The following is a 21,974-nucleotide window of genomic DNA, read 5'->3' on the forward strand; positions in this document are numbered from 1 at the left end:
CTGAACTGTTTGATCCAAAGAACTTGTTGTTGCCTCTATACTGCGTCTGCTAATCCTGTCTACCAGAGCGAAACCCCACAATTGGTGGAGGATGTGGGCTTAAGCAGTGAGGCTGGCGTTAACGCCAATTTTTTTGGTTTCTGCATTTTTCAGGCATGGTTGTATGTCGTACATTAAAACAGCTGTATTACAACCAGTGCCCCATGACAAAATGAAGGCTGTTGTGAAGGCCTTCATGGAGGATAATCTGCAGCAGTGAGAGACAAACCTGCAGCAATGCAAGGCTAATAAGCAACAGCAGGAGACTAATCAGTTGCTGCTACAACACGTGATGGCTTTGCAGACAGCAGGAGCAACCCCAAGCATCCACGATGCCCGGAAAACAGTCCGTGCCGCGATTCCTAAGATGACCCCTGCAGACGACATCGAAACCTACCTGGCGATGTACGAGAAAGTGGCCATTAGGGAGAAGCTACCCCATGACCAGTGGGCTGAGGTCGTCGCTCCATTCCTGGCATCTGATTCCTAGCGAGTGTATTTCGACTTGCTGGACGATCAAGCGGCTAACTACCAGAAAGTCAAGGGTGAGATTCTGGCAAGAATGTGTCACGAGGGTGTCGAGGACCACGCCTGACTCCGTTATACCCGGGGTCAGGAAGTCGCAGCGGTTGGCTGCACGCTCTATTTAAGATAGGGCTGTTTTCCTTATGGTAGCTTTCTGGGTTTGCTTAGCGAACCCTTTTGGCTCACTCAGGGATCCGTAGCTCCTTCTCCTCAGCTGTTCCTTGTCCAGCACTCCCAGACCTCCTTATATTTCTCTCTCACACTTCTCTGGTTGCCAGAGATAGAGCTTCCTGCCTGGACATCTATTCTGACCTTCTGGAGCTGTGTTGCTGCGTTCGCTGGTAGTTGGTCCAGTACGCTACCCTCCAGATCCCTGTTGGACCTTTTTGGTTTATTGTGGTCGCCCACCTGGGTGTATGTGTTTGTATGTTTTGTCTGTCCTCTCCCTGGTGTTTCCCTCTTAGTGATAGTGGTGTGGACTAGCGATCCCACCGGCCTGTTCACTATCCAGGGCTCATATTAGGGAAAGCCAGGGTTTAGGCACGCGATCGCCGCACGGGTGAGGAACCCGTCTAGGGACGTCAGGGCAGTCAGGTGCCAGCCGCAAGGTGAGTTAGGGGTCACCACCTTTCCCTCTCCCTTGGGCAGGGCTTTCCCTGTTTTCCTCCCTGTGCGTGTCGTCGGTCATTACATTATCTCTGGCCATTATTTTGTGTAGGTAAAAAAAAAAAAAAAATTTTTACCTACTTAGAATCCAGTATGGATCAAATTGCTGCTCTGTCCAAACAATTTCATGGCCTGTCTTTGGAGGTGGTAGGATTGAAGGCGTCGGTCCTCCAGCAACAGCAGCAATTACAACTGACTGCAAGCCCAGCGGTTGCTACTGGTAACCAGGTTGTTGCGGAACCCAAGGTCCCTCTCCCTGACAGATTTTCTGGGGGAAGGGACAAGTTTTTGACATTCCGTGAGGCCTGTAAGTTATATTTTAAACTGCGCCCTTACTCCTCTGGTAATGAAGATCAGCGGGTGGGGGTTGTTATTTCCCTGCTGCAGGGGTATCCGCAGTCCTGGGCGTTCTCTTTACCTACTGATTCCCAGGCTCTTCGGTCAGTGGATGAGTTTTTTGGGGCCTTGGGTCTCATATATGATGACCCTGACCGAGTCGCCCTGGCTGAATCAAGATTACGGAGACTCTTACAAGGAGAGCGGCCGGTAGAGGAGTATTGCTCTGAATTCCGTAGGTGGGCTACGGATACCCAATGGAACGACCCGGCTCTCAGGAGTCAGTTCTGCTCTGGGTTATCCGAAAGGGTTAAGGATGCGCTTGCATTATATGAGACCCCCTTTTCCCTTGATGCGGTTATGTCCCTTTCTATCCGAATAGATAGACGCCTTAGGGTCAGGTTGAAAAAACCGGAGCAATTGGTAACCCCTCCCAAGCAGCAGTTAGTCTGTACGGACTTAGACGAGCCTATGCAGCTAGGAGGAACTACTCGTCAGGTCCGTCCTCCTGAGGCTCGCCGTAGGCGTGGGGTTTGTTTTTTTTGTGGGGAGAGGGGTCATTTCATTAATGTCTGTCCTTCTTTCCTCAGAAACAAAAGACCGTCGGAAAAACTACTAACCCCAGGCTGTGTGGAGGATGTCAGCCGGGGGGTATACGTTTCCTCCATACATACATCGCAATTTGTGTTGCCAGCGGTTATTATTTTTGGTGATAAGACGGAGACTATTTCTTAATTTCTAGACAGTGGAGCAGGGGTAAATTTGATAGATGCCCATTTTGCCCGCACTTTGGGTTTGTCTCTCTGTACTTTACAGAGCCCCATTCCCATATTCGCTATTGATTCTGCTCCCCTGTCTCAGAGAAACCTCACGCACATGGTTCATAATTTACACCTTCGGGTAGGGGACCACCATAACGAGATGCTTTCAGGTTATGTTCTGGAGGGGCTTCCCACTCCGGTAGTGCTGGGTCTTCCCTGGTTGGTAGCGCACAATCCAGTGGTGGATTGGCAGGCCAGGGAGATATTGGAGTGGAGTGAGCAGTGCAGAGAAAATTGCTTAAATAGCAATTGCTTAGTCGCCTCCATAACTACCCTACCTACATTTATTTCGGACTTTGAGGATGTTTTTTCTGAAAAGGGTTGTCAGAAGTTACCACCTCATCGTCCTTATGATTGCCCGGTTAACCTTATTCCCGGCGCAAAATTACCCAAGACCAGGTTATATAATCTTTCGGGTCCAGAGAGACAAGCCATGAAAGATTATATCTCCGAGAGCTTGGCTAAGGGACACATCAGACCCTCTTCTTCACCCGTGGCTGCAGGGTTTTTCTTCGTTAAAAAGAAAGATGGGGGCCTGCGTCCTTGCTTAGATTTTCGCGAATTAAATCAGATAACCATCCGAGACCCATACCCTCTTCCTCTCATTCCTGACCTGTTTAATCAGATTGCGGGTGCTAGGTGGTTCTCCAAACTTGATCTTAGGGGGGCATACAATCTGATTCGTATTAAGGAGGGGGATGAGTGGAAGACAGCGTTTAACACCCCTGAGGGGCATTATGAAAATCTAGTTATGCCTTTCGGTCTGACCAATGCTCCTGCCGTCTTTCAACATTTCGTTAATGACATTTTTAGTCATCTAATCGGCAGGTTTGTGGTAATATACCTAGATGATATTTTAATTTATTCGTCCGATCTGAAAACACATGAGGTGCATGTCAGACAAGTACTGCAGGTCCTACGGACGAATGAATTATATGCTAAAATTGAAAAATGTGTCTTCGCCGTTCAGGAGATACAATTCCTGGGTTATTTTTTATCTGCGTCAGGTTTCCGTATGGATCCTAGGAAGGTCCAGGCAATTTTAGATTGGGATCTTCCTGAGAACCTCAAAGCACTACAACGGTTCTTGGGCTTCGCGAATTTCTATAGGAAATTCATTAAAAATTATTCACTTATTGTAAAACCGCTTACTGACATGACTAGGAAGGGAACTGATTTTTCTAAATGGTCTGACGCCGCTAAAGTTGCATTTTCCTCTCTAAAAGAGAGGTTTACCTCAGCACCTGTACTGGTCCAACCTGATGTCTCTCAGCCTTTTATTGTTGAAGTCGATGCGTCAGAGGTGGGAGTGGGGGCGGTGCTGTCTCAGGGTCCGTCTCCTGGCAAATGGCGTCCTTGTGCTTTCTTTTCTAAAAAACTATCTGCAGCAGAAAAGAACTACGATATTGGCAATAGGGAACTATTAGCTATTAAACTTGCGTTTGAGGTAAACGCAGACAGGTTAGTTCGGGTTTTTCATGCCTCTCATCCTGGGAGACCTGGTCCTGAGTGTCCGGAGGCCCCTCGTAGAGAGGGGGGTACTGTCACGAGGGTGTCGAGGACCACGCCTGACTCCGTTATACCCGGGGTCAGGAAGTCGCAGCGGTTGGCTGCACGCTCTATTTAAGATAGGGCTGTTTTCCTTATGGTAGCTTTCTGGGTTTGCTTAGCAAACCCTTTTGGCTCACTCAGGGATCCGTAGCTCCTTCTCCTCAGCTGTTCCTTGTCCAGCACTCCCAGACCTCCTTATATTTCTCTCTCACACTTCTCTGGTTGCCAGAGATAGAGCTTCCTGCCTGGACATCTATTCTGACCTTCTGGAGCTGTGTTGCTGCGTTCGCTGGTAGTTGGTCCGGTACGCTACCCTCCAGATCCCTGTTGGACCTTTTTGGTTTATTGTGGTCGCCCACCTGGGTGTATGTGTTTGTATGTTTTGTCTGTCCTCTCCCTGGTGTTTCCCTCTTAGTGATAGTGGTGTGGACTAGCGATCCCACCGGCCTGTTCACTATCCAGGGCTCATATTAGGGAAAGCCAGGGTTTAGGCACGCGATCGCCGCACGGGTGAGGAACCCGTCTAGGGACGTCAGGGCAGTCAGGTGCCAGCCGCAAGGTGAGTTAGGGGTCACCACCTTTCCCTCTCCCTTGGGCAGGGCTTTCCCTGTTTTCCTCCCTGTGCGTGTCGTCTGTCATTACAGAATGGGGGTGAATGTGTGGGTCCGGGCCCAGCGGGTGCATCAGTGAGGGGGTTGACAAACCCCGGAAATCTCCACCCCAGGCCCGGAGATTTGAGCCGATAAAACCCTCCCGGGATGTACCCACGGCAGACCTGGCTTCGATAGTCTGCTGGCGATGTCAGGAGCCTGGCCATGTAAGGGCTGACTCTCCCCATCGGGTTGAGCCCATGGACACTAACTATGGCTACCGTCAGTCGCTATATGCCAGGAGGCTGTGTGCAACAGGTACCCCAGAGTCTCTAGATCATTTGTGCCAGGGGGAAGTGGGAGACACTCTGGCGGAGGGTCTGCTGGACTCAGGGAGTCTGGTGACCTTAGTAAGGGCTACCCTGGTGCGGTCCCCTGAGTATACTGGCCGGAAGTCTGGGTGATGTGCATCCACGGAGACTTAAAAGACTACCCCACCGCACTGGTGTCTCTAACTACGGTGGCCGGTAGATGGACTCACGAGGTGGCTGTCGCCACAAATCTACATTATGAATTCACAATAGGGAGAGACTTCCCGGGCTTCCTGGCACTGTGGCCTGTTATGAGAGTGACTGATACCCATGAGACAGTGGTAACCCTAGCAGATTGGCCCGGCTCAGGGGGGAGACCAGAACCCTGGCAACCTGAGACTGAAGGGCCAGCGGTAGGGGTGACCGCCACAACCCCACTAGGTGTGATGGTGGGAGACGTGGAGGACTAGCCGCCGGGTCCTGAATTGGCAGACCTCAATGTCTCCGGGGATAATTTTGGTAATGCTCAATATCTGGACCCAACCCTATCCCGCGCCTGGGAAAATGTGTTAATAGTAGATGGTGAACCACAACAACCTGGGGCAGAGTCAGTGTTTCCCCGTTTTGTAGTTCATCGAGATATATTGTATCGGGTAAACCAACTAGGGGGTAAACCTATTGAACAGTTGGTGGTCCCCAAGCCTTATCGCAAGCTTGTTTTAGATCTAGCCCACCAACACATTCTTGGGGTCACTTGGGGCTGCAGAAAACTCAGGATCGTATTCTACAGTGGTTTTACTAGCCCAGCATATTCAAAGAAGTGGAAGAGTTTTGTAAGTCTTGCCCGACCTGCCAGATAACAAGCCCCCAGCCACATTTCCGTAGTCCCCTAGTACCTCTCCCAATTATCGAAGTATCGTTTGACCGAATAACTATGGACCTCATAGGCCCAGTACCGAAGTCTGCCAGAGGGCATCAACACATCTTAGTCATTCTAGACTACGCCACTCGGTACCTGGAGGCAGTGTCACTGCGACATACCTCTGCCAATCTCATAGCTAAGGAGTTAATGGAGATGTTTTCCCGAGTAGGACTATCTAAAGAGGTTCTGACCAACCAAGGGACCCCTTTTATGTCCAAGGTGATGAGGGAACTCTGTAGGTTGCTGCACATAAAACAACTACGGACGTCCGTTTACCATCCGCAAACGAACGGTCTGGTAGAACGGTTTAACCAGACATTAAAAAATATGTTGAAAAAGGTAGTGTCTAAATATGGGGCAGAAGGAGGTCCCAGTTCTTCCTATCTACTGTTCGCAGTGCGAGAGGTACCCCAGGCCTCTACTGGGTTCTCGCCCTTCGAACTGCTTTAAGGCAGACACCCTTGCGGTCTTTTGGACATGGCCAAAGAGTCGTGGGAACAACAAAAAAGTATCATTGAGTACGTTACCCAGATGCAATATCGGATAGAGACAGTGTTGCCTCTTGTTAGGGAGCATATGGAGGCAGCTCATCGAGCTCAGAGTCGCGTCTATAATCGACAGGCTCGGGTCCGGATCTTTGGTTCTATTGCCAACCGTGGACAGGAAGTTCCTGGCTAGGTGGCAGGGGCCCTACGAGGTACTCGAGAAAATTGGAGATGTAAACTACAAGGGCGGCGAAAGCCAGAGCATGTTTACCATGTGAATTTACTCAAACCGTGGAAAGATAGGGAAACCTGTACAGAAGACTTTTTCTAGTAGATGATGTACCGGCCCCTCTGTCTCATGCAAGAGAGGCGGCTGCCACAGTAAAAATTGCTGACAGCCTCTTCTCTAAACAGACTCAGGAGGCCAGGGAGTTCGTTATTCTGAACACGAATGTGTCCTTGGACCTCCCTGAACGCACTTCCATAATCCAGCATGATATGGTCACTGAGCCTCAGGCAAAAGTCTGATTAAAACCATACCGGGTACCCGAGGCTCTGCGACAAGCCATATCGGAGGAGGTGCAGCTAAACGTCATTGAGGAGTCAAATAGTGACTGGGCCAGTCCTATAGTATTGATACCCAAGCCGGACGGGACGTTGCGGTTTTGTAACGACTTTCGAAAACTTAACGAGGTTTCCAAATTCGATGTGTATCCCATGCCCCGGGTGGATGAGCTCATCGAGAGATTAGGACAAGCCCGGTATTTTTCTGTTTTGGACCTCACAAAAGGGTACTGGCAGGTTCCCTTAACGGCGGCTGCCAAAGAGAAAACTGCCTTTATCACGCCTGAGGGGCTGTATCAATATAAGGTCTTACCCTTTTGTCTGCATGGCGCCCCCGCCACTTTTCAGCGACTTATGGACATCGCGCTTCGTCCACATCGTCGGTACACTTCGCCTTATCTTGTTGATATTGTCATCCACAGTACCGACTGGGAAAGTCACCTACCCAAAGTTCAGTGTGTAGTGGACTCCCTTCGGAAAGTTGGCCTAACCACTAACCCCAAAAAATGTGCAATAGGGTTAGAAGAGACTAAGTACGTCAGTATGTCATTGGACGCGGAGTCATCAAACCCTAAGTGAACAAAATAGAGTTGATACGGAATTGGCCCCAACCTGTCACCACTAGGCAAATAGTCATTCCTGGGAATGGTGGGCTATTACATGAGGTTTGTTCCCCACTTTGCTACTCTAGCCGCACTCTTGACAGGACTCTTGAAGGGACACAAGTCAATGATGGTTCGCTGGGATTATAGGGGCGGAAGAGGCTTTCTCCGCTTTGAAGTCGGCCCTCTGCGGGTCCCCAGTTTGGTGATGCCGGTCTTCAAAATGGAGTTTATAGTACAGACCTAGGCCTCGGTGCTGTACTGTCTCAGGAAGTCAACGGGGAGGAGCATCCCATTGTCTTCCTCAGCCGTAAGCTCACCGCAGCCGAGACCCGGTTATAGTATAGTGCCTGGCTATCAAGTGAGCACTAGAATCTCTCCGCTATTATTTATTGGGGAGGAAATTCCACCTGGTGACTGACCACTCCCCTCTCAAGTGGATGAGCCAGGCCAAGGACAGAAATGCCCAGGTCACCCGATGGTTTCTCTCCCTACAAAACTTTACGTTTTCGGTGGAACACAAGCCAGGCTGGTTACAGGCGAAACGCGGATGCCCTGTCCTGGGTACATTGTGTGGGGTGTGTTCATTCTCTCAGGGTTGAACAAAGGGGGGGGGGGGGGGTTTATGTGACACAGTGAGAGGTTTTGTCTCGGAAAACAGGTATTTATCTCCTAGCATGTGCTGCTGGGCTGATTTACAGCCAGGTGAGGTCAAATACCGGACCGGATTTTAAATGCCGGTCTAGGTTTTGGCAGCACCTGGCTGTCCTTAAATAGGCAGCTGGGCTCAGAAGCCAATGTCTCTGTGTTGGGATCTGGGAGCCTTGTGTCTGGATGATGGCTTGCTACCTGTTTGGTGTGAAAACGGGTTGGTGCTGCTATGGTCAAGGAATTGTCACATGGTGTGAATTACCACCAACACCGCTAGGTGATTTTTTTTTTGTTTTTTGTTTGATTATGACTGCTTGCTTTCTCACTTGCCTAAAGTGTGAATAAAACACTGAACTGTTTGATCCAAAGAACTTGTTGTTGCCTCTACACTGTGTACAGAATTATTAGGCAAATGAGTATTTTGACCACATCATCCTCTTTATGCATGTTGTCTTACTCCAAGCTGTATAGGCTCGAAAGCCTACTACCAATTAAGCATATTAGGTGATGTGCATCTCTGTAATGAGAAGGGGTGTGGTCTAATGACATCAACACCCTATATTAGGTGTGCATAATTATTAGGCAACTTCCTTTCCTTTGGCAAAATGGGTCAAAAGAAGGACTTGACAGGCTCAGAAAAGTCAAAAATAGTGAGATATCTTGCAGAGGGATGCAGCACTCTTAAAATTGCAAAGCTTCTGAAGCGTGATCATCGAACAATCAAGCATTTCATTCAAAATAGTCAACAGGGTCGCAAGAAGCGTGTGGAAAAACCAAGGAGCAAAATAACTGCCCATGAACTGAGAAAAGTCAAGCGTGCAGCTGCCAAGATGCCACTTGCCACCAGTTTGGCCATATTTCAGAGCTGCAACATCACTGGAGTGCCCAAAAGCACAAGGTGTGCAATACTCAGAGACATGGCCAAGGTAAGAAAGGCTGAAAGACGACCACCACTGAACAAGACACACAAGCTGAAACGTCAAGACTGGGCCAAGAAATATCTCAAGACTGATTTTCTAAGGTTTTATGGACTGATGAAATGAGTGTGAGTCTTGATGGGCCAGATGGATGGGCCCGTGGCTGGATTGGTAAAGGGCAGAGAGCTCCAGTCCGACTCAGACGCCAGCAAGGTGGAGGTGGAGTACTGGTTTGGGCTGGTATCATCAAAGATGAGCTTGTGGGGCCTTTTCGGGTTGAGGATGGAGTCAAGCTCAACTCCCAGTCCTACTGCCAGTTTCTGGAAGACACCTCCTTCAAGCAGTGGTACAGGAAGAAGTCTGCATCCTTCATGAAAAACATGATTTTCATGCAGGACAATGCTCCAAAACACGCGTCCAAGTACTCCACAGTGTGGCTGGCAAGAAAGGGTATAAAAGAAGAAAATCTAATGACATGGCCTCCTTGTTCACCTGATCTGAACCCCATTGAGAACCTGTGGTCCATCATCAAATGTGAGATTTACAAGGAGGGAAAACAGTACACCTCTCTGAACAGTGTCTGGGAGGCTGTGGTTGCTGCTGCACGCAATGTTGATGGTGAACAGATCAAAACACTGACAGAATCCATGGATGGCAGGCTTTTGAGTGTCCTTGCAAAGAAAGGTGGCTATATTGGTCACTGATTTGTTTTTGTTTTGTTTTTGAATGTCAGAAATGTATATTTGTGAATGTTGAGATGTTTATATTGGTTTCACTGGTAAAAATAAATAATTGAAATGGGTATATATTTGTTTTTTGTTAAGTTGCCTAATAATTATGCACAGTAATAGTCACCTGCACACACAGATATGCCCCTAAAATAGCTAAAACTAAAAACAAACTAAAAACTACTTCCAAAAATATTCAGCTTTGATATTAATGAGTTTTTTGGGTTCATTGAGAACATGGTTGTTGTTCAATAATAAAATTAATCCTCAAAAATACAACTTGCCTAATAATTCTGCACTCCCTATATACTGCGTCCGCTAATCCTGTCTACCAGAGCGAAACCCCACACTACATATTATAAAGGAGCATTTCTTTACCTCTTTCGAATGTGCAAATGTCCAGAGTCTGTCTGCTTATATTTTCCTGGTCTGTACTGATGCTGTGTACATGAACTACAACAGAAAAAACATGGATTTCCATTCTAAGGATTTCCTGGTAGAAAATGTGCAGCATGTTACAGATTTCACCATATTGAATATAAATGATATAATTAACATTTGGCGAATTTAAAAATCCATACCGTGGGTCAAGTTACGCTGCAAATTTTTTCCCCCAGTATCTGAATGACATTTTTAATAATCCTCTAAGTTGCTAGTAATGTAAAATCCTATGGCGTTGACACGTGCAATTTTATGGCGTATCCATCTCGTGTGGACACCCGTGGATTCAATCTTTTGCAAAGTATAGGCAATATCTGGGGCAAAGCCAGGAACCAAAGTCTTCATGTAAAACGTGTTTTTTTTTTCTGCTAATTCCATTGCCAGTCCACAACAGATTTTTTATTTATTTTTTCTGTTCAGTTTCAGGTTAGTGTTGGCCTTAACATTGTGGTTGACTTGGGACTGAATGGGTATCCAGTTTGCCTCTTGCCATGTTTTTCTGGTGCCTTGCCTAGTAGACATAATGCTGATCGTTCTGCCGTAAAAGAAGTTGAAATAACAGATTTAGAGAAGGAAGATAACAGCTACTTGTTCTTTCGCTGTACTTTCTGCGATGGGTGATCCTGTCAGTCAGAGTTTCTATAATCTGTTATATAAGTGTGTTGCTTTGTAAATAATGGAAATTATAACTTACATTGAACATTGTAAAGATGAATACAGAAAAGCAAATTGCAGGCGTTCAGGAACATCTTGTTTTTCGAGAAATTAAAATAACTCCTCTGTATTGTGAATGGCAGCATTCAGTGAACTCTGGCCGGGCGTTCTGTCGGACCAGCCTGCCAGATCAGTTAAACTGAGGTGTGACGCTACCCTAACATTATATTCAAATCAAAAATACATATTCCACGTACATTTACTTAAAGGGAGTTCCAGTTGTGCAAGCAAAACTCACCTGTTAGTCATTACTTATAGGTGATGACTCTGCTAATTAAATTTGTTACTTCTTGCTGCTTTTTATCCCAACTAGATTAAGACAGAGGTGTGATCTGTGACTACAATTGAGCAGACGATTGTCGGGAAGGAAGCATTCCTTCCCGGTAGTGTTGAGCAAAGCGAGCTTCGAATGCTGCAGACATTTTCTGAAAAACATACATTTATTTTACTTTGAACTGAGCTGTTTTAGGACTTTTTTTTAATGAGATGAGTTGCCATCACCACTGGTTCTATTTTGGGGTACATACAACTGTTTGATCACTTTTTATTTTGCTTTTTGCAAAGCAGGATAAAGACATAGCAGCAACTCTGCTATAACTTTTTTTGTCTTGTTTTTGCGGTGTACACTGTGTAGGAAAAATGAAGGATGCATTCCTTCCCGGTAGTATTGAGCGAAGCGAGCTTCGGATGCTTGATCCAAAGTCGCTTAGTTCAAAACAGGAATAATACTGTACGGAGATCTGTCTCCGTACAGTATTAAAATGTATGGGCTCCGATGAGTGAAAGTAAGTTATTTGTGATGTAACGACTAGTATCTCGGAACCGAGCCAGAGTTCGGTTTCAAGTTTTCAAGTTTTTTCATTTTAAAAATCAACTACGGAGTTATTCAACAACGTCACGTGCGACTTCACAAATAACTAACTTCGGCTCATCGGGTCCCATACATTATAATATTGTACGGAGACTGATCTCCGTTCAGTATTATTCCAAAGTTTTGAACGAAGCGACTTCGGATGAAACATCCAAAGCTTGATTCGCTCAACACTACTTCCCGGCAATTGTCTGTTCGTTAGTGGAGTAGACCGCTGAGGCACCACTCGGAACCGAACCAGAGTTGTCGACGAATTCTGTTATCGAATAATCAGCCGATTCTTTGCTATGCGGGCGGTCAGGCGCTATGCCTGCAGGTCCTTAACCGGCAGTAACTTTTACTTCAACTTTAAATCAGCGCATCTTTTATTACCTTACAATGAAGCTCCAGTAACAGGCAGAGCGGGCGGCGGGGTAACATCACTTACTCACATGATCCGCCTGCTTCATTCATAAAGTGGGCAGAGCAGGCGCGTGACGTTACCCCGCCGCCTGCTCTGCCTGTTACCAGAGCTTCATTGTAAGGTAATAAAGATGCGCTGATTTAAAGTTGAAGTAAAAGTTACTGCCAGTTAAAGAATGGTCTACTGCTGTGAGCGGCGGGCCGGGGCTGTTATGGGAGGGGGATCTGTGGATGGCACTGTTATGGGGCATCTGTGGACGGCACTGTTATGGGAGGGGGATCTGTGCACGGCACTGTTATGGGAGGGGGATCTGTGCACGGCACTGTTATGGGAGGGGGATCTGTGCACTGTTATGGGGGGGATCTGTGGGTGGCACTGTTATGGGGAGGGGCATCTGTGGGTGGCACTGTTATGGGGAGGGGCATCTGTGGGTGGCACTGTTATGGGGAGGGGCATCTATGGGTGGCACTGTTATGGGGAGGGGCATCTGTGGGTGGCACTGTTATGGGGGAGATCTGTGGATGACACATATTGCATAAGATGCTATATAGTGTCATCCATAGCCCCCCCCCCCCCATAGCAGTGTCATTCACAGATCCCCCCTCCCCATAACCGTGCCATCCACAGATCCCCCTCCCCATAACAGTGCACAGATCCCCCTCCCCAGAACAGTGCACAGATCCCCCTCCCCATAACAGTGCACAGATCCCCCTCCCCATAACAGTGCACAGATCCCCCTCCCCAGAACAGTGCCGTCCACAGATCCCCCATAACAGTTTGTCATCCACAATTTGTTTTCATATGGCCTTTGAGCATAATTTTTCAAGTAAAGTCATATAAACCCTTTTTTGTCATTTTGGTGTTTTTTCCCGATTAATTGATGAAATTATCGACAACTAATCGATTATTCAAATAATCGTTAGCTGCAGCCCTAGTGATGTATAATGGATGCGTATTATTCATCAGTTATAATCTTTAATCAGTGAAGACAAAAATGTTTTCTAAATAACTGCACCCTTGGGCCCTTAAATAAAAGTGTCCAAATTTGGCAATCTTGTAATGTCCGCCTCTTTATTCTGTGGTACAACATGTCCTTTCTGATTAACTATGGAATGCTGTGCCCATAACTTCATTTTCTGGGACCTCAAGCGTCTCTTCGCAGGGAACTGAACTTGTCTTTTGCATCTATTTTCCGTTCAGGCTTTTTTTTTTGTGTTGGTTTTGTCCTCCAGCCGGCTGCATGCTTCTTCCCTCCGTTGTGTCCTGGAGATGCTCAGTTGGCTGTGAATGATGTGTCGCAACACAAAGCCAGCGAGCATGTTAATGAGCTGATCACTTCATTGAGAACATGCTGTTGCACATTTCCATATCATTGTTGGTATATTAACTTCTCCTGTGCCTCACAAAGAAGAGGCTTAGCTGACAAGAAGCGAATCGCCTTTTGTCCGGAGTTCTCTTGCTTTGACCTTGCTGCTTTCTTATTTATATCGCTGTGTTAAATATTAATGAACCTTAGAGTAGTGGCATGGTAAGGCCACTTTCGCATCAGCGCTATTTATTTCTGTTCTTCAGTTCTGAAAACAATGGAAGGGCCGGGTTCGGCACATAACTGACATGTACAGAGCCTAACAGCTCCCATTGACTATATTGGGATCCGTAAAGTTTCTGTTCGGGAGAACGTTTTATTCGGGGAGGAAAAGGTCCTGCATGCAGGACTTTTCTCTCTGCTATTTTTGACGAACTCTGTGACAGCGGCCGCGAACAGAGCCTCCGACGCAGATGTGAACGTAGCCTAAGCGGAGTTTCTATGGCCATTTACGTTACAGCATATGCCTTGTTTAGCAGATGGCCTCGTAGCTGTCTCCACAGTCCTGGTATAACATCATTTGTTTTTCTGCAGCACAGTCTGCTCCTGATATCTTCTGCAGATATTCTCCTGGTAAAGATCATTCACCCACCTTTGTATTTAGCTATGATATACAATTAGATGTGTGTGCACGTGGATATGCAGTGGTTCAGTGGTGCGCCCTGGGGCCTGGGTTCATATCCTGCCAGAACCACCATCTGTTTCTTTTCCTTATGTTTGCATGGATTTCCTCTAAGTTTTACTGATAATTTATGTGTATTGACAAATATTTTCTCATGTTTCAGTTTTTTCCCCCTGTATTAGGCTACATTCACACAAACATATATTGTTTCCGTGTCCGTTCCTTGTTTTGTTTTTTTGCGAATTTGATGAGGACCCATTAATTTAAGCGGGTCCGCAAAAAATGCGGACAGCACGCGGTGTGCTGTCCGTTCCGTAGCCCCGCATAACATATGGAGCATGTCCTATTCTTGTCCGTTTTGTGGACAAGTTAAGGCATTGTTACAATGGATCCGCAAAAAAACCGGATGCCACACGGACGTCATCCGTATTTTTAGCGGACCGCAAAATACATACGGTCGTGTGAATGTAGCCTTAGACCTATATTCCATATTCTTTTTCAAGCTTTATTTCCTTTTGCACTCTGCATATCGAAGACCTTCGCTTTTCATTACGTACTTGCGTTAAAGGGGTTTTCCTGGGGGAATATTTTGAGAAAACTGGTTAGGAGGAGTTTAAAAATAATAAAATCATTACCCGCCTCCGCCACTGTACAGATGCTACTTCGGTCCCCGCTGCTCCTTCCCTTCTTGGCCCTGTATCAACGCTTCAGAAATGTCAGGAAAGACCTAATCAGCCAATCGCTGGCCTTCAGTGGTGACCTGTCTGAGCATTTCACGCATTTCCAGTGTGGCTTGAAGCACGCAGTGAAGAGCAGCTTCAAACAACAGTGGTGAGGGATCAGTGACCTGTTTTTCTGAAGAAAAAATAAATAAAAAAAGTTCCTGGCAAATTTTTCACACAACAGAAAATGATGGTATGTTGCTAAAATATGTCATTACTACGTGATAAATTGGGCTCCATTTGATGAATTAAAGGAGCCGCAGTGATGGTTTCCCTGCACATTGCTGCTCACCGCCAACCGCTGTGCAGCAAACTCCAACACAACCCTGTTCGCTTGTGCCTAGCAGTATTGCAGTTCCCCACCCTGGGGGTAGCCAATATCGGACCTATCCAATTGTAATGTTATTACTGCTAGTTTATGGCGTAACCTAGCAGTAAGATGGCTGTGTACCATTTATTCTGCAATATTGTACCAGACAGTTTTTTCAAAGGGGTTGTCCTGTACTTTAGGAAAAATTAGCCTAAAAAAATTATAATACTGCAAGAAAAACCATACTCTCCTCTTTGTTCACAAACCCGATGCAGATGCTACTGCTGACATGTCAAGCCAACATGTACGCGCTGCAGCCAGTAAGTGTTGTGGTGCGGCACGTCATCGATGGCAGCTTGGAAACCAAGACAGGGGTAGCAGGAGCGCATACACTTAATTAGTAGAGGGGTTGAAAAGGTGAGAACCAGTTTAATAATGGGATTAAGGGCTCATGAACGCGACCGTATGGCTTTTTCAGCGTTTTGCGGTCCGTTTTTTACGGATCCGTTGTTCCGTTTTTTGTTTCCGTTTCCTTTCTGTTCCGTTTTTCCGTATGCCATGTACAGTATACAGTACATAGAAAAAAATTGGGCTGGGCATAACATTTTCAATAGATGGTTCCGCAAAAACGGAACGGATACAGAAGACATACGGATGCATTTCCGTATGTGTTCCGTTTTTTGGGCGGACCCATTGACTTGAATGGGGCCAAGCACCGTGATTTGCGGACAAGAATAGGACATGTTCTATCTTTTCACAGTACGGAAATACTGAAACCGAATGCACACGGAGGCACTTCATTTTTTTATTGCTGAACCATTGAAATGAATGGTTCAGTACATGTACCGCATACTGAACTACAAAAAACGGCCAGTATACTGAACGCAAAATACTGTTGTGTGCATGAGCCCTAATGGAGGAATGGGCAAAAATACCCCCAAAATTTGTGAGAGGAAGCCAGCCATTGTCTTTTCTCATCAGAGCTTCCTGGAACAAGCGCTGGGTTAACCTGGCCTGTTACACGTCTCCGTTTCGTTTGCACATTAGAGAATGGCATAAATCCCCTTAAGGCCACCTGCACACTGTGTACCAGCAAAGTGTACGAAATGACATAAAACTCAGCTACACTTTGCTTTTTTTTTTTTTCTGTGCGGAAATTGACCTGCCGCGTGGATTTCACCCTTTTCCACTGAACAGTGAGATCTGCGGCAAAACCGCATCAAATCCGCACCAAAAACCTCTGTAACAAATGGCGGATTTTGGTACGGATATGGTGCAGAAACACACGGAAATTTGTGCGGATCTTCCCTAACGCAAGCCCTGTGTGCGTATTCCTCAGATATAAATACTGAGGTGTAGAGGAGCAAGGCAAAGGCGACTGTTCGGAAGCACATGCAGCGCCTTCTACTTCAGCTTATGTACGGTTTATCAGCATTACTCGTTTTTTGCTCTAATAGAGAGAGATTTTTTTAAAGAACGGGCACATGCTTCACTGAGTGATAGAGAGATATTATATATTTGATACATTATTTTTGCCGCATGGATACGCTGATTAACTGGAGCTGCTTGGGATCTGGATAATTAGCTATGAGTGGAGCAAAATCTGGGTGAGTTCTACATGATGTGCTGTGCTCCTATTAGACAGTTATACGGCCGAATGCTCTCTTTATGACTAATTTACCCTAAGCAGCGGAGCACCGTGCATCCATTAAACTCTGTTTAATCTGCTTTACAGATGAGAGCTATTACCAAGGTGGGAAGTTCCAGTTTGAAATTGAGGTTCCAGAAGCGTACAACATGGTGGTGAGTCCACATCTATCTTTTATACACTAGAAGAGTTATGCTCCGCAGTGCTTGATGCCAACTTGTTTCCGTTCCCACAGTTTTTCTAGTAGTGGGTGCCGTGCCCGTCCACTTCTCAACCTTGTGTTCTCTGGAAAGGTTAGAGAAACAGTTCACAAATAGAAAAGACCATGTAACGCTTCATGCCAATCATACATTGGGGATGAGATCATCCATACTATTTGTAGAGCTACCAAGTACTGGAGTAGAAGTTTCACCACCGGATCCATTGTTGTTTTCTTTCCTATTGAGCACGCATTGTTGCAGTGATTGCTCATGTGAATTGCTAATTTAAAATCTTCCAGTTTTCTCCCGAAAAGAAATCATTACAAAGTGGCACAAAACATATATTTTGATACGAGTTGCATTTGCTGTACCACAAAGCTTGCTACTAAAGCTGGCCATACACTTTGCATAGCAGTCAGACCAGCATGCTTTTTTAGGTACTACCAGACCAGGGTGCCACACCAGCTTCTTCATAGGGTGCCACTGAGAGACAGAGGGAGCCTACTCCCTCTAAACCACTTAGATGCCGCAGCTGCTTTTGATTGCAGCTTCTAAGTGGTTAACCGACCTGGATCGGCGATTCTGCCAATCCAAGCACGTAGATAAGTAACCCAGCTCTCATGTGATTGCTGAGCCCCCTTACACCCACTGGGCTGCTGTAAAAAGGCATTCTGGCAGTCACTAAGGGGTTAATAGGGTTGATCATGCTTGACAGAGTCTCCTGAACACAAAAATAATCCTTAAGTTTACACAGAGTTTTTTTTTTCTAGGTGGTTCTGAGGCAGATTTTCCTGCAGGTTTTTCATCCAAAGCCAGAAGTAGATTCAAAAGGAATTGGAAATATAAAGGAAGGACTTAAACTACTTTTTCCTACTGGTTCCACTTCTGGCTGAAAAACCTGCAGGAAAATCTGCCTCTAAACCTTACAAAATAATTCCCTGTGAACCTGCCCTGGTTAATCTTCTGGGGGTAAGGGGGAAGGGGGGGGGGGGGGGAGGGTTCGCAGTCCCCCCCCGTCCCCGTCCCCCCTCTCCAAATTGTGGCTGGACAAGGAGAGGGAAGCATACTTCCAGCTCCTTTACTAAACACCACCACTGCAACACTCTGGTCCCCCTCTGTTAACATCCGGTTTGATGCCACTGCAGCCAGTTACTGGCAGCAGCAGTGACCCCTGAATGTGACTCAAGGAGGCCAGGATGGCATCAAAGAAGATGGTGACAGCGGGGTATCCAAGCGCTGCAGTGGGGGAGAGAAGTGGCCGGGACCCAGCAGAAGGGAGCAATTAAGTATGCTTCCCTTTGCAGGTCCAGCTATGAGGAGTGGGGGGTTCTGCTAAAAGACCCTAGAAGATGAACAACAACGTAGAATTTCGATTTGTGTTTTTAGGTTTATTTTTAATAGATAACGTCCTAGTTAGGGAAACTGTAACGGACTACAGTTTTGGATATGTTTAGACTTTTAATCATATTTAAAAAAAATTATTTTTTTATGTATGCTATATTAACCCCCAGTTACACAGGGGGAAACGCTGCACATTGACATTTGTGCTAAGCTGGGTCTGGTTATTTGATTGTTCTACTGTGACCAATAGAGAGAGTCCGTTAAAAACACCGGCATAGATAAACTGGGATTGTGCATTCAACAAGCAAAATATCGGAGACTTTTAAAACCCAATTTTTGTCTGCTTAGCTTTTTGGCTTGTCGCTTGTTGCTTGATCATGTTGACGAAATGAGATTTAGGGCTCATGCACATGACCGTTGTTGTTTTGCGGTCTGTTTTTCACGGATCCGTTCCGTATCTGAGGTTTTTTTTTTCTCTGATTTAAGTCTTCTGTTCCACCTATCCGTATGGTTTCCGTATGCAATCCGTTTTTAGCGGATCGGAAACGGAAACCGTAACTTAATCCCCAAACACATAAGTAATATGGGCTGGGCATAGCATTTCTACAGTTTGGATCCGCAAAATATGGATGACATACGGATGTGTTCCATGTGCGTTCCGTATTTTTTGCGGACCCATTTGAATTGGGCCTCGGACCGTGATTTGCGGACAATAATAGGACATGCACTACTTTTTTGCGGAACGGAAATACAGAAACGGAATGCCCACAGAGTACCTTCCGTTGTTTTTGCGGACCCATTAAAGTGAATGGTTCCGCATACGGTCCGAAAAAAGAACGGAAGCGGAAAAAAAAATAAGTTTGTGTGCATGAGCCCTTGGTCATCAGTTCCTGAGAAGCTGATGCAAAAGTGGACCCTGATATGGCTGCACTACTTCTTGTCACTTTTGTAAACTTATCACCTCAACTGAACAAAGCGATTACTGTATTTTTTGCCCTATAAAACGCACCAAGGTTTTAGAGGAGGACAATAAGAAAGAAATATTTTTCAATACACCTCAGGTCAGACCAGCAATCAGACCCCCAATGTCAATCAGACCTCAGCTGACAGCCCCAATCAGACCCCCAATTTTAATAAGACCCCAATCAGACCTCAGCTCACACCCCAATGTGAATGACCCGCAATCAGACCTCAGATAAGAGTCCCATATGCCTCAGATCAGCCCCCATGCCTCATGCTTGATGAAACAAAGAACACCCACCTCTCCTGCTGCGGCAGCCACCCCTACTCGCCCCCACCGTGGTCTCCTTCCTCCTGCTGCTGGCTGTGCTGTAAAGTACGTGTTCTGTTCTATCTCCAGTTAATGTAAATTTTTCTTTAATCGAAGTTACAGTTTCAATTTCAAAGGCATAATACTACTGAAATGAAAAAGAAAAACAGTTAAAAATTCTAAAAATAAATAAATAAATGATAAATGCAGAGTTAAAAGAAAATGCCACTTTCTCATAGATGTGTCACTTTAGAATCAACCTGTCATGTGGAACATGGTGTCTGATCTGCAGGCAGCCTGTTCTAGAGCAGGAGGAGCTGAGCAGAGTGATATATAGTTTTGTGTATATACAGATACAGCTGTCAATCACTGCTAGGACCGCCTCCTGGACTTCAAAGACTCAAATGAGCAGGAATTTAAATGAATAAAATACAAGTTACACTGACTCTTTTCCTACAAAACTATGTACCAGTCTGTTCAGCTCCTCCTGCCCTATACCATTGCGCCTGTAGCTTACATTGCATTTTCATGGTTCCCTTTGATGTTGTCGTTTACCTAGCGCTGGAGCATAATGAGGCGAGCGTGCTGCATCGCCATCTGGTACCAGTCAGGCTCATTTGCTTTATGTGGATTCCTTTTTAAGAAATGGTGGATGATTTGTTGTTTTGTGCATCCGAGCCAAGTATTGCCTGCCACTCACCGGCTTGCTTTGTGCTCATGGCACTAAAAGTAATGGTATTTTTAGTCCCATTATGTTGCATTTCACCGTAATAAATGTAGCATATGCCATGCCAGCTTGTGTTCTGCACATCAAAGTGCGTCTGCCAGCCCGGAGTGGGGTGGAATTCACGCTCATTATGTTATGTCGAAATCAATTTGTGTACTTACTAAAATTATGTATTTTAATGTCTCGTGGACCTAGCGTCAGACTCTAAGTAGGTTAAAGTGTACAGTAACACACTGTAAGTAAAATATAATTAAACTTACTGATTCAGGGGGCACAGTCATGGAATCTACTTTTTTTAAAGGGTGTTCTTAAATAGACCTAATAAATATTTAAAGGGGTATTTCCCAGTTTCAGGATATCAATGAAGTATCCTCTGACTCCTGGCGCCCCCAACAATCGGCTGCCGTGTCGTGGCGGAGCAGGATAAGCACAACTTTTTGTTCCATTGACTTCAAGGAGAGAGTAGGCTATAATCAATCAGCACCACTGCAACAAAGTAGACGGTGTGCAGGTAAACAATGAAGAGGATGCAGCTCTTGCATGAGCACCGTCACCCCCTTCAGTGTGTCAGACCCCGACCAATCTGGAATTGATGACCTAGATGTCATTCTTGACATCAGTGACGATTTGGTTCAACTTTATTGTCATTGAGTGAGTATAAGTACAAAGCTAATGTAACACAGTGTCAATTACACCAACATACAATGTATTATATATATATAGACATAAATACAAAATATTACATCTAAGAATTCATCTCTGAGTTTAAAGATCACCACTGATTCTGGAAAACCTTTTCCTCAACCTTGTCGTACGGCAACACATGGTCCTATACCGTCTCCCTGTAGGGAGTAAGAATTGCGACCTGGGTGAGAAATCACAAGAGGTCAATTGCATGCCAATTAAAAGGGTTGTTGAACCTGAACATATCCCTTTGACATGAACATCGGAGCATTTCATGCGCAATTCGGCGCAGGGCAAGAGCTTTTTCTTGAGATCCGGTGACTTACCTGGCTCTCCATGGGTAAGCTTCCGCCTAGCAGTGAGCCTGGTGACGTCACCAGCACTGATGGGTGGGTGTAAAAGTGCCAGCCTATGCACACTCCCACAGTTTCGGTCACCAGAGAGGCCGACACTTTTTCCTGTAGTTTGCAAACACGGCCACCACTGCTGGATTGCATGGTGGTCATAACCATGGAAACGAGCAGTGTATAATGCGATGGAAAAATGAATCCAGCCAGCAAAGGAAGCAATCACAATGCGTTAGTAGGTGCCTTGTATTAACTTTGTCTGCATGATAAATGCCACTTGCTGAAGTGACATAGATCCCTGGAATAATAAGCTACCACAGGGGCCGCATGCACCATGCTGCCATAACTATTTCAGTGCTCTTTTTCTTTTTTTAATGGCCAAGTAGTTGAATTGGATAAAAAAAAAAAAAGGAACAACTTTTAGCAAATGAGGCAGTGGAAAAAGGGCTCAAGGGTCATTGAAAAGGGGTTTAGGCAGAAACCCTTCTGTCCTGTGTGGGGGGTGCCTGGTTTGATCCTTGCTATGGGGCCCTTCCTTCTCTATGTACGCCACTGAAGATAACTTAGGTCAGTCTTGGTTTGTCAGACACTCTTATAAAA

General features: G+C 45.8%; 1 protein-coding gene across 2 annotated transcripts in view; it reads left to right on the forward strand.

Moving 5' to 3' along the window:
* UBE2F (ubiquitin conjugating enzyme E2 F (putative)) overlaps positions 1-21,974 on the forward strand; it is a 279,007-nt gene that overhangs the window by 103,365 nt on the left and 153,668 nt on the right. For both annotated transcript variants that reach the window (XM_040441854.1, XM_040441853.1), the window contains exon 5: positions 16,893-16,960. In XM_040441854.1, coding sequence (XP_040297788.1) covers positions 16,893-16,960 — 68 coding nt within the window. The remainder of the gene's footprint in view (positions 1-16,892; positions 16,961-21,974) is intronic.

The sequence above is a fragment of the Bufo bufo genome, chromosome 7 (assembly GCF_905171765.1).
Source record: "Bufo bufo chromosome 7, aBufBuf1.1, whole genome shotgun sequence".
NCBI lineage: Eukaryota > Metazoa > Chordata > Amphibia > Anura > Bufonidae > Bufo > Bufo bufo.